The sequence below is a fragment of the Sinohyriopsis cumingii genome, chromosome 6 (genome assembly GCF_028554795.1).
Source record: "Sinohyriopsis cumingii isolate HCF-2022 chromosome 6, ASM2855479v2, whole genome shotgun sequence".
In the NCBI taxonomy this organism is placed as follows: Eukaryota; Metazoa; Mollusca; class Bivalvia; order Unionida; family Unionidae; genus Sinohyriopsis; species Sinohyriopsis cumingii.
The window spans coordinates 111,790,285-111,807,731 of NC_142966.1; the positions used below are offsets into that span (position 1 = coordinate 111,790,285).

Here is a 17,447-nt window from a genome sequence, read left to right on the forward strand (position 1 = left end):
TTCTTTTCCATATCTCCCCTGCCATTCTTCTTCTAATTACAACCCAATCAAGTGGTTGCTTATAAATGACTACTGTCTACTGTGTTGGTACTCTGTCCATATCTATCTCTACACAGATAAACCCTGTTCAAAAGTTTATGTCATGAAATTTATTCCACAAAATTGTGATTTTCCTAAATTTCATCAATATAATTCAGAATGAGTAATTTTCACACCAAAAAAAATGTAAATCTACAAATAATTCAAAAGGTCAATATTTCTCCAAATGGCAAATGTTCTCCACAATGAGACTGGGTTCATCATCACACCAACCAAACCGTCTGAGTGAAACTTGAAATGCTTCAGGTCAACTGACATGGCATGCAATTCACTTATCCTAAAGGAAACTGCTAAGGTTATATGAACAAGAATCCCATGAAGGACTGATGAGACCATTTCTTCCTTTTCACTGCTGAATGTTGAAACCATCTCTGATATTCTTTAGCAGCAACAAGATTTTCAACTTAACTGCTGTGGAAGACATATTATATGTCAGATTGGCACCATTTTCATTGAGAACAAACTAGACATCGATATAAATACTTTTGTCAAAACCCCATATCAGGGGGAGATAGTGACAAAAAGATTTTCATTGGATGTATGACTGGCTCCAGTTTCATTTAGGCCTAAATAGGTATTATAAGCAGTCTAGTGGTGAAAATCACATGCTGATATAGCTATCTATTTGGGAGTAGAGATAACAATATTCTCAAGATTCAACTTCATGGTGACCATATTGATGGTTAGTCATTTTCACTGAGACCAAGTAGAACTCTGATGAAAACCCTATGTCAATAAGAATTTCCTTTTAAATGAAGTAGCTTAAACAAGATTTTTAAGATGGCCATATGCTGGACTTCAGATCGGTACCATTTTAATTTAAGGTAAACAAACTATTAGAATCTTTTTGTGAAAATCCCATGACGATATGACAGTTCATTCAGAAGAAGTAATGATAAGATTTTGAAGCTGGCCACTGTGGCAGTCATATTTGACATCAGATCAGCACCATTTTCAATTAGGAAAAAGTTGGCATCATAAGAAGTCTTTTGGTGAAAACCCCATGTCAATATGGCATTTTGTTTAGGAGGAATAGTGATGAAAAGATTTTCTAGATGGCTGCTGTTGTGGTCATATTGGACATAAGATTGGCACCATTTTCAATTAGGATTAAGAGATATTGTAAGCTTTTTAATGAAAACCACATGTCGATATGACAAACCATTCAGGTTGATTAGCAATAATAAGATTTACAATATGGCCATTGTGTGGCAGCCATACTGGATGTTTGATCGGCTCCATGTTCATTTAAGACAAACTGGACATCATAAAAAATATTTTAGTGAAAATAATCCACATCAATTTAACTCGGTTCAGAAGGAGTTGTGATAAGATTTTTTAAGATGGTTGCCATAGTGGACTCATTGGACTTATATCAGCTCCCATTTTATTTAAGACTAACTTGACATCATATCATGTATAGCCTATCGTGTGCTGAAAAATGGCGTTAAACCCTACAACAACCTGACATCATAAAAAAATATTTTAATGAAAACCCCATGCTGATATGACTATCTGCAATGAAGGAGTTGCAATAACAAGATTTTCAGCACTATTTTCATTTTGGACAAAGAAGTCTTTTAGTGAAAACACCATGATGATATGACCTTCTATTCAGAAGGAGTATAATCAAGAGAATAATTCCCCATATTAAGATCAGTCCTTTACTTTGCTCCAACACTGGACAGGAATGTTAAGCAATGGAATTTTCAACACATCTAATAAGTGAGTATAGTGAGTATGTGGTGCCAATTCTGGTTTCAAAGAAGAATCTACAATGTCTGATATCATTTCCAGGCAAGAAGAAAACAGTTTAAGACAGTTATAACATCATTTTTAGGTTGATGGAAGGCGAAGGGGGATTGGGGGTGTTGGATTTGCAAAGTTGTGAATGTATTCAAGGTGTTGGGAAATTTTGATTGGGTAAAGAAGAAACTACTAAATTAGCACTAAAGTTACTGGGGAAATGGATTGAGAGGGCAGGTGCCTATAAAAGCAAAGTCGACCTCACTTTTCTGGTGTGCTGAAGAGAGACATCATGGAAGCAGGGGACAGCTTTGCACACTACACCTTGTAGCATAGCTTGTTGTATACAATATACGGAAACTAATATCTAACTTTCATGATGCACCCTCACATTCAGTGAATCATTAAACAACGAAAATATTTAGTTTTTCTTATAGTTTCTAACATACACAATGGAAGAAATATCTAAATTTTTGCTTTACGTGTCTGTTTCTGTTTGTTTGTTATAATAGTATCCTAGTATTATATATAGGGTGTCTGAAAGCACTTTTTCAAAAACTCGATGAACCATAAAATCCCATATGGCCTTGACAACACTTTGCAATGTCTAGACTACCTCCACCCCAATTATTTAAACGAGTTCCCTCCAACTTTCTGACCTTCCAACTCCTTAACATACCTTGTATCCTCATATATGTCACATACAGAATCTTCTCTGTAAGAAGTCTATCTTCTTGCTTGAAATTTTGTATTTCAGTTTGGCAATTTCTCCAGAAAATCATCAAAGAAAGATGACTTGTGACCAGTGATGCAGCAATACAAACTTTATTCATGTCCTATGATGCAATTATGATGAGTCAAGTGATTCAGCAATACAAAATTTTGTTCATGTCCAATTCATTGATCAAAAGACAAGAAATTCCCCATAAAATTTTTATTCATGTCCAATGCAATTTTTAATATCAAGAATCATGTGACTCAGCAATAAAAAAAAAAAACATTCATGTCCAATGCAATTATCAAGAGTCGTAAGAGATTCAGTGCTGATATTTGTTCTAACAGTAACTATCTCTAAATATCAATTTCTAAACAAAGTTCACTTACACTATTCCAGTTTACCCAAATTCCTTCCACAGCATATAACCTTTGCAAACAGAATTTATTTTTCTTTTTATTTTCATGAATATCTTTTACTAATATAATGTTTGAAAACTGTACCCACTTAATTTTTTTAAAAATGTAAAATTTATATGCAAATCTGGTAATCGAAAATAAATTAATATTCTGATCATTTCTTTCCTTAAAAAGTTGAATTTCTGATCCCCAAACCCATCCTTGTATTTGGCGACAATAATTATCCCATGATAGGTCCAATCTTGATGATTAACCCATCTTTCTGAAAGCTTGGCAAACAGTTATTTTCAAATATTTCTGTGCTTTAACCCTGGCCTTGTTTTACACTCTCTGAGCCAGAAACAACAGCTCAAGCCAAAGGTTAGAAAATCAGACATTATTTGTATCCATGGGCTCAAAGGTACAAATTAAAACAATGTTGACAGAAGGCACGGTGGCTAGTCAAGGGACAAAATCTGTACTCTTACTTGTTGGAGTATTGGACAAGATGATGCCTAAATGTTTGGACTGTGGTACAGTTTGATCAGGGGTTGAGACAGGTTCTTGCTTGACCTGCTGTCCACCTCGTTCTGCCAACCTGGCACCAAGGACCCGTTGTCTCATCAGATCTAGGGGTGTCTTTGCGTTCAATGGAGGCGTTGATGGCACCTTTGGCTTCCGCTCTAAAAATAGAAATCTGGATAGTAAACAAAAGATTGGTGGAACTTGATGCGTCACCTGTAAGTGGCTCTTGTAGCATATTCAAGTAACAGATAATAAGGTACAATATATTGACTTCCGAATATGGTATTCCATCATTTGAATAGCATCAAAGAAACTGCATACTACTCATAGCAGAATATATATAGTTATAAAATTGGGGAAAGATCACAGCAAAGTCGAGCAATATCAAGCTCACAGCATAAACAAAAGTTATAAGTAAACAGCAGATTCTTTATAACATGTTGCACAGTACTCTCCATTACTTAAATGGCTTATGGAGTCTGCCTGTGAAATAATCTCAGAAAATTTTAAAACTACTGAAAAATCAAACCAAACATTGGGGCCTGAAATGAAATTTAACTGCAATAATAAGATTCTTACTTTTTCTAGGCCCTTTATATATCTGTGTTTTTCCTTTCCTCTTCTTGGGTTGTGGCAGTACTTGATGGGGCACTTCAGCTTCAGAAACAAACAAAAGCTTATTTTAGATCCATATAAAATTTTAAATCATTGATAAGATGGACAAATAAGAAGATTAACTCTTTCATAGGTTTCTGAGATATTGCTACATCTATTTCTCAAACTGCACCCATGTTTTCATGTCAAACATCTGTCAAAATGACTTCTTTGTCATCACTGCCAAAACAGTCAAACCTGCTTTAATGGGCACCTTCACATAATGACCATCCTACCCATGTATACAAAATTCTGATACAAGATGAGATCAAGGTTCTCTAAGTTTGGTATATTCCTGTGAGGCTAGTACATAGGGATGTGAAGGTATACATCATACAGCTCTATGGAGAACTGCCCAGTCATAAAACCTTATGGTGTTCAGGACTGAGGTGGTAGTCTCTGTTTTGAAATGTTCTTCCTAAAGGGGTCCTTTCCACCTCAAGGGCAGAAAGGTCAAGTATGAGTCAATACTTTCTGCTTTTTCAAACACTAAAAACATCCAGGAATGAAAACCAGAATTTGGTCATCTGCCACCCTCTCAACTATGTCCTTCTTTTGAAGGGTGTTCACCTTTTCCTTTAAATGAACCTCCTGGGTCTGGTGAAACAATATGGTCTGTAATAGGGGAGGGGGTTCCCAGAAATGCACTACATAATATTTCTTAAATGTGGAAAGGACTCCCACATCATCTTTGATGTTTGACTAAACCTCTGAAAAGGGAGGCAGATAGGCAACTGGCTTGGGACACTGGGAGGAGGAAGACAATGCAGGAAGGGGAATGACACCCTATGACTGACTGCTTCCATCCACAGTGATGGAGAAGTCTGAAGACTTCTTTGCTTTTACAACCCCCTCATGTCGCAAAAAATGGACTGAAGGAAGTTTGATTAGGAAACACTTAGCTACTGACGACTGAAGGCAGGTGACCATTACATAAAGAACATTTATGAACAAATATGCTGAGGGGAAGGGGGTATTAGAATAGCTGTTGTAAACAGGTGACCACTGAGTAAAGGTAACCATTATGATAATTCTTACTTTATCAATAATAATGATATTTGGTATTTGTTCAGGAACAAGTCTGAAAGGTGAACCTGTATTCAAAGGTCACTTGTAAAAAAAGGCCAGTTTGGTCTTTTCCGATGGTTTTCAGCTACTGACAGGTTTGAGAGTACATTAATATCAAAAGGGAGACTTGTGTCTTGCAACAAAAGTTTCTCAAGAACTGTGTTATGTCTTGGTAGCCATACATCAGTCTGATAGTCTGACAGCATTATAACTAGATCTGTCAGCCATATCTGAGTCTGACATTCTCACAGCATTATAACAGGAGTCTGACATTCTCACAGCATTATAACTAGATCTGTCAGCCATATTTGAGTGACATTCTCACAGCATTATAACTAGATCTGTCAGCCATATCTGAGTCAGACATTCTCACAGCATTATAACTAGATATGTCAGCCATATCTGAGTCGGACATTCTCACAGCATTATAACTAGATCTGTCAGCCATATCTGAGTCAGATATTCTTACAGTATTATAAATAGATTTGTCTGCCATATCGCAGTCTGACAGTCTTACAACTTTATTTGTCTGCCATTTCAGCACAAAACTTGCATTAATATTTTGGTGCCATGAACACACATGAAATTACACTCAAATCAATATGATATTCAAAGTCCTTACTCTATAAACTAGAGTGAAACCTCTGTATAAAGAACATTCAAGGGATATAACTGTCCTTTATAGACAGGTGTTATTTATGTAGAGGGACAGTAATTTCAATGTGCTTTTCAACTATAGCTATGCAAAAAAGTTGAGGTTCTTAGGGATACCTTACTTAGTGCATTGTTATCTTCAATACATTACTCAAAATGTCAGAATCCAGGAGTTACACGAAACAAAGAAATGCAAGAGTTAAAAATTAAACAAGAATTATATTAAAATGTGAAAGAATCAATATCACAGAGGACATTTAATTCTGAATATCAATAATTTTTAAATAAAATAAAATAATTTCAACACTTTGTCTCATCTAAAGGTCATGGGTCAGTATGACATTTGATTCAAACATCTGTAAGTATTATCAACAGTGATTTTGGGTGAATTCTAAATGGCTTTTTTTTGTAACCTACTATCTTTTATAAAGCCATAAAGCAGTAAAACAAAATACATGGGCCTTGTAATATTAATCCAACTGAAGTATCAAGTTTCACTCTCAACTGTCACAATAGTAATATTTATCCCTATGTATGCCCCTTACCCTTATGACGATTGTCTAATCATCATACTTATATCGAAAGCTGCAAACTTTGTGTTCAAAGTGAAGTATGTCCTTTATGAATGGGGAACAGATTGCCTGGGTTGCTTTAACCAGTGTCAGCATACATGTAATTCTGAAATACCATTTTACTTATTTATGTGCCTGAAACCAGCTAACACCAGTCTAATGGGTACTGGAACTGTTCCAGCAACCAGTGCAATAATGCATGGCCGTGTAATGCAAGGTTTTGCAGGTATACACAAGCTGTTGATTCCTTTACTGTTGTAATCTGGAGAGTTTAGGCCAAATGCTGGATGCTTTTAGAAGTATTGGAAGTATAAAAAAAAGGGATAAAATGTGGTTGTGTTAACGTTGGAGTCTATTAAAAATCAACCGTCCTTTGGCAGAGTAAAGATAAAAATGAAAGCCATACTAAAAATGATTTCAGCCAAACCACAGAAGTATTTTTTTAAGGTCTTGTTTAACTGCTATTGCATTGTTCAAGCTGTTTCAGGTTAAAGTTTAATGAGAAATAATCCAACTTGCCTTTGCTCATGCTTACGCTAGTATAAAGTATAATGAAATACTGGTTAAACAGGAACAAAAAAAGTATAAACAGAATCTATAAATTAAGACATATTTCTGATGCAAATGAACATAACACTGTTTACCTATGGAGTAGGAGGGACATTGTTTGAGCAAGTATATAATGGCTGACCTCAGAACATTAAGGAAAACCTTTACTTTACGTGAAATTATTTTGAGATCCAAATAAAGATTAAAGTCAATTTAATATAATTTTGTTTTTTTCTTTTCATATTAAGTGTAGCAGTGTAGCAATCACACGGTTTTGTTGACAACATAATATTTAAAGAAGGGGTTATTTTGGGCACATGGAAATTGTAGTGTGGGCTTGTGGAATATGAGTTACGGCTTGTGATTTTTTTGTCACCAGCCCTGGGCCTGTGTCTACAAAAATTATTTTTTCTTTGAGCAAAGGGCTACATTTTTCCGTGTTTGACTGTCAAGCTATCTTTTATACATTATATCTTAATCTCTCGAGTAAACATGATTTTATTTAATGATGAGTGAAGGAGAAGAAAGTACTTCCACAGGTGAGTGCAGAGGAGATGATACAGGCATTAAAAGCCTCTGGCAAGTATACAGTAATGAACAGTGGTAAGGGTAAGGGAATAAGGTCACAAGAATAAATGACCCCTACAAGATCTCCAATCCCGATGACTCCTATGAAAACCTCAACCCCAAAGGCTAGTAGATCCATGGGAAGTAAGTACCCAGACTCTTCTCAAATCATGGCAGCTGTCCAAAATTACCAAACTCTAGTGGGGTAGAACTTAGCCAAAAATGTGGTCACCTAAATAGTCTAAATTTTGAGGTCCATTGTCTTATAACCAACAATAATATTAACCCCAGTACTCTTTTAAAGGTCATTAGGAGGTCTCTATGTGGTACAGCATGTAAGATATTGATGTCTATTTGGGAAAATGCTATATGTGAATACATTATTTTAAATTTAGATGCGATGTTTGGAGATGTCTAGCATAGAGGCATGCTAATGCAAGAATTTTTCAACTGTTCACAAAGAACACGAATCAGTTATATCTTTTGGCTACCGTCTATTCTTCTGTAAGGTGCAATAGATAATGGTCACTGGCGGAGTAAGTCCAAACATGAACTCCTTAGTCCTGACAGACTAAAAACTCAAACCCATTATAAATATGACACTATCCAAAATTATTAAGAGTTACTTAGGAATATAAGGATGGTTGAATAGGAACTGAACCTACAATCTGGATTTGTTCCTAAGACAATTTTTAAAAATACAGTTCGGGCTGCCACTTTGGTGGAACCTTAAGGTAATGTATAAAATTTTTGGGCGCCTCTTCAAGCATAGACTTTAAGTTGAATCAGACTGAAAAAATGCCTGGATGCAAAGACTGAAGAAAAATCAACCAGATCCAGCACCAACTTAAACTTTTACAGGCCTATCAATTAGTTAAACCCCAATCTACACGTAACCTATCACAAATCCCTCCCACTTCATATAATAATTCCACACCAAGTAACTGTGGTAATTCCATTAGAGGTCAGAATATTTTTATTAGTCGTTACCAGGGTAGAGGGCAGTCAAATCAGAATAACAGAGCATCAAATCCAAAAGATTACTTTTGGGATCCAAATATCTAAATGCCTCTGTTGTAGGCAGCACAGGATAAGAACTAGGGAAGGCCTGCAATCAGAACATGACAAGTTTAAAAAATAGGTTAGTGGGATTGGACAATGAAACTTGATAATTGTAAAGGGCAAAACAGTATCTGCCTTGATAGAGACTGAAGTATGATCACCATAATTTTGAAATCGGAATTCCATGCATTACCAGACAATCCTGACTTCGTATCCTTAGACTCTCGGGATATCAGTATCAGTAGCAGATGGGAAAGCTTAATATTATCTAGGTTATTTTGAGGCATATCTTTACTACTAGTAACAGCGATCTTGGGAAAACTGAGTTCAATGTAAAATAAATACCCAAGATAACATCCCATTTAAGGAACCATACTGGAGAATTCCTCCCACCATGTACAAAGAAGTCAGGCAGTGCATTAAAGAAATGTTATCTGCTGGTATCATTTGTGAATCTGAATCACCTTATTCCTCAAATGTAGCACTTTTATATAAGTCCAATGGTGTCCTTAGGTTCTGTATTGATTGGAGAAAGTTAAATAGCAAAACTAGGAAGGACACAAACATGCAGCGTAGGTATGATGACACCATAGATACACCGGCTTTGTCTAGGTTCTTCAGTAAGCTCGATCTTTTTTCAGCAAGTTGAAGTTGCAGAAGAAGGTAAGCCCAAAAGAGCTTTTAGTGGAGGAAATAGGCTTTTATGAGTGGAATAGGATGGGCTATGATCTCACAAATGCCCTGACACCCTTCCAGAGGTTCGTGAAGAAATGTATGGGGGATACGCATCTCAAGGAATGCCCGATACTCCTTAATGACATCATAATATTCTCCCAGGCCTTTGAAAAACACCTGGAATGAGTTGAATTGGTATTCCGGCATCTAGATATGTATAAATTGTGCCTTAATGCCTCAAAGTGGGGATTCCTCTGTGACCTACTTTGGCCATGTCATATTAGACCAAGGCATTGCATCTGACCATACCAAACTTGAATCTTTCAAAACATGGCTAGTCCCTCAAAACAGTAAGGCATTAAGACAATTCCTTGGGTTTAATGGATTTTTCAACACTTTATCAAGGAATATGCACAGATTGTGCAGCCCATGAACAAACTTCTTGAAGGTCATGGTAGTACTAAGACTAAAAGTAAGAAGGTCAAGAAACCTGTCGAGTGGACTTACGGTCCAGCTCAACAAAGGTCTTTTGATCTAACATCTGGTATCGTCACCCAATTTGGCATATACAGACTATTCGTTGCCATTGGAGGTGCATACAGATGCATTTTCCTCTGGTCTGGGAGCTGTCCTATACTAGAAGCAAAATGACGTCTTGCGAGTCATTGACTATGCAACTCCTGCATCTATCATGCCTACAAATTAGAATTCCTGTTGTTAAAATGGTCTGTGATTGAAAAATTTCATGAATACCTAAATGGCAGCAGTTTTCCAGTCAAGAGTGATATCAACCTGCTTACTTATATCCAAACAACAGCCAAATTTGATGCTACTATGCATAGATGGTTAGCTTCTCTGACTATGATTTTGGCATTTCTAACTTACCTGGAAAGATAATCGATGCAAATGCATTAAATAGGAGAGAAGTATTTCAGGAAGTTGTGAAGACAGTTTGCCATGCAGCAGTTACCTCTGTTCATTTGGTTGATAGTATCTCAGATGCTGTATATCCTCATTCTACAGGTGAGGATATTCAAACATCTGTCAAACTCCATAATACAGATTGGAGCAAGGAACAAGCAAAGAACAGGACAACTGCTAGAGTGGTTGACCTTATGGTGAAAGGTTCTATACCAAGATACATAAGACAGGGAAACAAATCCCTTGAAGTCCTGAAAAATCTTAAAGAATGGAAATATATCTCTATGGATGATGACATTCTTTACAGAACCTCTTACACTGACGGTTAACAAGTTGTTTATTCCATCTGATTAAAGGAATTCCGCCCTTCAAGTTGCGGAATATCTGCCATCCAGGTAAACAAGAGACCCTATGGTTAGCATGATGGATTTTTTTTCTGGCCTGGTTTGGTAAAGGATATCTATAGTTGGATCGAACAATGCGATCCCGATATCGGATGCAAGACTCCAAACAGACCAGCAGTTGAACTGATATTAATATGGGCCTCTAGGCCAAAGTAGTTTGTATAGACTTTCTATCCCTCACAGTAGTCATAACCAATCATTTTACTAGGTATACCCAGGCAGGACCATGTAGAAATCAAACTGCCCAAATCACTGTGAGCCCTCTATGACTCTGTTATCAGATATTATAGCTTTCCAGAGAGGCTCCATAGTGATCATGGGAAATACTTCACAAGTCGTACAATCAAAGAACTCTGTAAGGTGGCTGGTAACAAAAGGTATCGAACAACCACTTACCACCCTATGGGGAACAGCAGCTGTTGAGTTATTCAGTCATACACCGCTGAAGATGCTCAGAATGCTGGAGAACCATGAGAAGATGGATTGGAAGACACATGTTGCACCTTTAGTACAAGCCCATAATGCCACTACAAGCAACGCAACAGGTTAATCCCAGCATTATCTCGTTTGGATGGCATTATAGGCTAATAATAGGACACTTTCCTTGGCTTAGACCCAGGAGGAAACAAGGGAGCTGCCAGTCCATCCACTTACGCCTCCAAACTGAAACACTGTCTCCAGGTTGCATTTCAAGCTGCTGCCCAAGAGTCACAAAAATAGGCTGCACAAAACAATGAGATGTATGAGTCCACAAGTCCAGATCAGAGTCAGGGGACTGGGTCTTTGTTCGTAGAGTAGGTCAACAAGGGAAGGATAAGCTGGTGGATAGAAAGGATCAAGATCCATATTTGGCTGTTTCACAACTCAACCAAGATATACCGATATATTGTGTTCAAAGAGAAGACAAGAAAGGAGTAATCAGGACATTACATAGGAATTGGCTTCTTCCTTTAATCTCTACCTTCTCATATCCAAATCCAAAAGAAAGTTTGCAAAGGTTATTCTACTAAACCGGTAATTTCAAAGTCCCCAGATATCTTTTGATTCTTCATAAATGGAGAGTAATAACAGGGAGCCTAAGACCTGATGAGAAACCCGAGACCTGATGAGAAACAAAGGGTTGTTTATATATAGTACAGTTTGTGTTCTAATAATCCAACCAGTTCTTTCTTGAATGTTAAGTGTTAGTTAAATATTTAGTTGAGACACCGTACAACCTGTTTTCTCACAGAAACAAAGATTTCTCTTTAAGGAGTACTAAAATTAATCATGTTGATATTCAGTTATCTTCATATATAGCTAATGTGTTCAACATCCTTTTTTATTACATTTCTTTTAAAAATAGTTGTTTAGATGTCCAATATAACTTATTTCTAATTGCAGGTACAAAGTTAAGTCCAATATTGGCACACATTACTAACCCTTCCCATACCTCCTTTCTCTAAACACAGCCTATCAGAAGTCTTCATGGAGAGCAGCTACTTCTTTCAAAAGAATTACAAGCTAATACAACATAGAGGTCTTAGTTCTGGCTTAATAAGTAAATAAATCTATTATGACTAGGGAATGAATCATCATTACTCAAACACCCAGTCTACGTTATCATGAAAAGATTCATATTTGAATCAGATATGGTAACTACTTTCAAATATTTGGAACAGTAGTTAATACAGTGCATTATGATCTATGCTGATGGATAAGGACAGAATAATGTTATTAAAGAATATGTGTTTAAAAATATAATTTTTTTTTTAAAATATGCAAATTCAGATTACTGTCACATTTTTCACAAATTTCCTAAATTTACTGGAGTTTTATTGTAACTGTTTGATTTAATTAAAGCAAGATCATACCAGTTCGGAAATCAATGCTAAGCGAACTTGTGATGCAATGAGACTTACTGGAAAAGACCCTTGTCGACTAAGTAGTGAACAGTCAAAAACAAGCTGGGTTTCATAAATATGTGTACATTTTGATAGTGCCTGTGGTGAGCTGCAAGGAAGGCAAATCTATGCATGTGTTGGGTCACAATTTGTTACTAAAAGCCATCATCCTCATTAGACAGATGTCCACTATATAAAGGATACTTCTATTAAGACTTAAAATGTGAGACCTGAAAGTGTCCATTATCAACAGATGTTCATTGAGTAGAAGAGTCTACTAAGCAAAGGTTATACTTCAAGGTAATTTTACACTAAATACAGTAAAGACTTTAGCTGTACCTCGGATTCTTGGCCCCTCAAGTGAGTATTTCATGACCTCACACCAACCAACTGGGTATAGGTCCGGAGATTCACAATCAACCCACTGATCATACTCTGTCTCCCAACCGTCAAAGTGAATTCGCAGAAGTCGTCCTACAACCTTTGTTACCATTCCAACACAAATCAACCTGCAGAGAGATGATATTCAACTGAGACAATAAAGAAATTTTGCAAACTGCACAGCTCATTGTCAATTTATCAACTTTCGGCACTAAATAAAATATCAAAAAATGTCACTATGAAATATGGAGTCCCACTTATAAATGTCAATCGAACGATGTAGCTTTCATGCTAGACGAGAAATCCAAGCATTTCAGGGTATAAACTTAAGGCATATAGTAGTAGTAAGTACTACAGCAAAATCTCCAATGAATATTGCAGCAGTAAAGAAAAAAATGACTTTCAAAAGTTTAAAAGCCCAGAATCGTAACACTGTTGATGACTATGACAAAATGGCTACTACCAGAAAAGTGAAACATTTGCCTTGTCATTCAACAGCAAAACAATATAAGTCCTGGCAATTAAACTGAAAGGCATGTAAGCAAATTTGAAGATAGCTTGGTTTCTTCAACTAAAGTTCCAAATTTTTCAAATGGACAATAAATATGTACCATTAAAACTTACTGAATATTGGCACGTAATTCAAGACTGCATTTGTTTGGGCCTGGACAGTGCAGTGTAGCGTGCTTGCTCTGCACCCCTATGGTCCAGGGTTGGATCTCCAGTCCTGGCACATGCAATGGTATATGGTCACCTATAGGTTTCGTGGTTTCCTCTGCAATCTTTAGTTTCTTCCAACTCAAAGACCATAACAAATGTAAAACAAAATGAGTTGAATTGAAGCTACATTTGTTGAATATCATTTAAGTGACAAATGTAATGGAACATCGATAATGTCAAATTCTGTAGTCTGTATCTTTTTTAAAGAGTAAATGTTTCTCCAAGAATACTTACCTGATCATATTAACATCAGGAAATAAACTCCACTACCTCTTGAATCCAGCACTCCCAGAAAAACAAAAAGTCTTTCCCATCTATATATCATATAAACAGCGCAAACAGCAAAGCAACTATGGGGAAAAAATCTTTAAAAAATACTATAATTACTGTATATACTCACATAAAATTCATTGTTATTTTACAAAAAGTTTGATAAATCTAGGGGCAATATTGGAAATTAGATGTTTGCAGTATGTACAAATATATTTTTATACTTTCATATCACTATTCTCATTTCAAAAAGCATAATGGTATTTGTATGCATTGTATTAATCAGCTTCATGAAAGTATTCATTACATAATTCTTATATTTACAGTTATTTGAATTGTCCATCAATGCTGTGTACCATGGGTATTTATTAGCAATTATATTGCTTCCCATATCAGGCAAGTCTGATCAACCAGAGTGTGTGTGTATGTATGTACGTATGTATGTATGTATGTATGTATGTATGTGTGTGTGTGTGTTTATATATATATATATATATATATATATATATATATATATATATATATATATATTACTTTTTATGCAATGATTTGAGTTATATTTTCTTCATCCAAAAGTGACATTTCACAAGTTATCTGCTGATAAGCCCTTGGCTAGTAAAAGCAGTAATGACTTTGTTTTCAATGCTGACAATGCTTTTTGATTCAGCCATGAATTTTATAATTGTTTAATGCCAAAGTAGAGCCCTGTGTGTTTGACCCTAATCAATTAGAACCCTTTGTTTTCTTACCAGACAACCCTTTGATCAAGCCATGCATCTGATACTTGTTCAGTGCCAAGTAACATATGGTGGTTATTTGAATTCTCTATAATCCTGCCAAATAATTAACACCTGTTTAGTAGCATCATTAGTTGATTTCATAGACTGTATGACTGAAGTGTCACTTAGACCAAATTCAGTCTCCATGCAAGTACCTGCATATCATAGTAAAGACATGGTGTAGGAGTCTGACTATATTTACGATGACCAGATGACAATGGTGCATTTTAGAACTTTATTTAGTCACTCAGGCAATGAGAATGAATTCTTGGGCTTTGTACCAGATGAAATACAGTGATATTTATTGACTATAGCAAATTACAAAAGTGTGGAATTGACTTTCATTGTTTATTTGTAAAATAAGTTCAATTAACACACTGGATATTATGAATTGGATTCAAAGATTTCATGAATTTATCATACAAAATGGATTTAAAACAACAAGCATTATGGAATTCTATGGATTTTATTGCACAGAGATATACAAAACGCAAGTTATCAATTTAGTTTATCCAATTTGGCTTATTTTTCAGTCTCTGATGACAAATCACCCCTTCAGATGGATATGTTACAAAATACTTACAGGATGGTCAAAGAGAATTTAACTTTAGCAGCCCTAAAAAGTGGTACACTCTTATATGGTCATCCCTTCTGCACCAGTGGTCTTATAAGAGAGGTGGCCTATCCAGTGGGCGACTATATTTGTGAGGGGGCTACATACATGTATAAAGAAAGCCACAAGTAGTTTCAAATCATTTAATATCTTCATTTAAAAGCAATATTAATTATCAAAAGATTCTAGTTGTTTTAAGAATGGACTTTTTTCAATTGAACAAACATTAACAGTTCTTAACTGTTCCTGTTACAGTATTTTTTATTCAAGTTTTTCCAACATCAAATTTTCTGCATGAACTCGTGAACATTCCCCATTGTTGCCGAGTTGAATAACAGTTACTTTTTCTTCTGCAGAAAGAATTTTCCATTTACATGATGACATGCTAAACATTTGTAATGACTTATTCTTATGTTGCAAATTGTACTGCAATTTCATCAAGCAGACAAAATGCTTAGTCTATAAAGAAAATGACACATCACATGATATTTTTCTCATCATATGGTACCATGTTTTGTTCATGGTTTCTTTCTCTATGTGCGTGAATCCACAAAAGCTATACTTGGCCTTTGTTGACCAACTTATGATCTAGTCAATTATCTGATTATATTCATTAAAAGTTATCTGAGGCCATAATTACTACCACAATTTTGTCAAGCCCACTTCTTGTAAACATTAGTGTCTGTAGATAATGATATAATACTAATCATGGTACAAGTTATACTTTAGTCTGCAATTTTCTCAATAACGAAAATCCGACATCTGGAAACAGACATCAGAAAAGAAAATTAGATTACCTACCTTACCATATGAATTGGTTTTGAACATGTGTTAGATAAAACATGACTGAATATGAGGGGTAAATTTGCCATTTTTGGTCCAATATAATGCCCACATGCCACACCAGATGGGTGGCCACCCATAAGGGGTACTTTTGTACACAAACTTGTCAGTACAGAGAAAATTGGTTGGGATGGGGAAGTGGCTGCTAATGAGGGAGTCTGTATTAGAGAGACCACTATATACTGTATATCTCCTTGCCACAGCTATGTGGCAACCATATACTAATGTTATTAAGTTTAAGAAAAACACAAACAATAACACTCACATTTGTACAGATGTGTGTAAGAACCAATTTACTTTCTCTGTTGAATGAACAAAATTAATGTTAGGAGAAAAGGTAATTGGAGAAGGCAATGCATGAGAATGCAACCTCTGCCATATACCTTGACTGGTGCCCCTATGTTAACGATAAAACCATTACCTTAGTGTAAGGGCAGTACAACTGAAGGCCACATGACGACCACACCAATGTAATGAGAAATGAATGGCATTATCTTACCTTAAAGAATTCTGGAGGAATCCAGCAAAAGCTATAAACCCACACCCAAGAGCAGCTTGTGTTGTCATTTATGGGGTCTGGTGGTCATCTGGGTCACAGCCACTGGACCTACCAGATTACATTCCTTACTCTGCAACAATGAATCTCAAAGGTGGATGCCTGAGAAGGATGAATGTGCATGCTTGCCAAAGCCTTCAATAATGTCTTGAATCAAAGCATTGCATTCAAATCTGAGGCTCACAAAGACCACTCAAATTACATGTGCTGAAATGTTTATATGGCATACCCGATTTTGTGAAAGATCCCAGTAAGATGAGTGTGTCACCCAATTAAGCCAAGATGCCAAGGTTTGAGAGGTTATGTAACTTTCCTGGCATTTTTCTTTGTGTTTCAGGTAGGCCCAACAGCATATATTTGGTAATGATGTCCTACCTCTCTTGACATGTCAATCAAGGAAAGAAGGCAAATGACCATGGCAACCTCTTCTTGGTACAAAGCCTGAATGTATCATTAGGTGAACCCGAGCCATGTCAATAGAATTGAAGATAATGCAGATCTACAAAAAGGCCATCCAAACACCCAGTTTGCAGAAGTTAGAGCTATCAAAAAGCACGTTTTGTAAGATAGCAACTTCATGAGGTTCTAACAGAGGGCTTCAGGTTGTAAGAAATGAGTCATTTGAGACACCAGGAAGGCGAACAAGCTAGAACTGGGCTGGCTCAGGTAAATATTGGCAAGCAAGTTGGACTAGTCCTTGTCATGGCCTTTATCTGCTGTACTATGATGTTTGAATGTGTCAGAAATCATGGAGAGGTAGCACAAGTTAGTAACAGCAGCTCGCTTTTTCTTG

At 36.1% G+C, this 17,447-nt stretch overlaps 1 protein-coding gene across 4 annotated transcripts in view; it reads right to left on the reverse strand.

The window, feature by feature from the left end:
• Positions 1-17,447, reverse strand: part of LOC149797726 (MBT domain-containing protein 1-like) — a 77,651-nt gene that overhangs the window by 14,221 nt on the left and 45,983 nt on the right. For 3 of the 4 annotated variants that reach the window (XM_089962659.1, XM_089962660.1, XM_089962658.1), the window contains 4 exons: positions 13,498-13,671; positions 12,832-13,001; positions 4,063-4,140; positions 3,447-3,641 (listed from right to left, as the gene is read on the reverse strand). In XM_089962659.1, coding sequence (XP_089818785.1) covers positions 3,447-3,641; positions 4,063-4,140; positions 12,832-13,001; positions 13,498-13,671 — 617 coding nt within the window. The remainder of the gene's footprint in view (positions 1-3,446; positions 3,642-4,062; positions 4,141-12,831; positions 13,002-13,497; positions 13,672-17,447) is intronic. The other variant, XM_089962661.1, reaches the window with a different exon arrangement.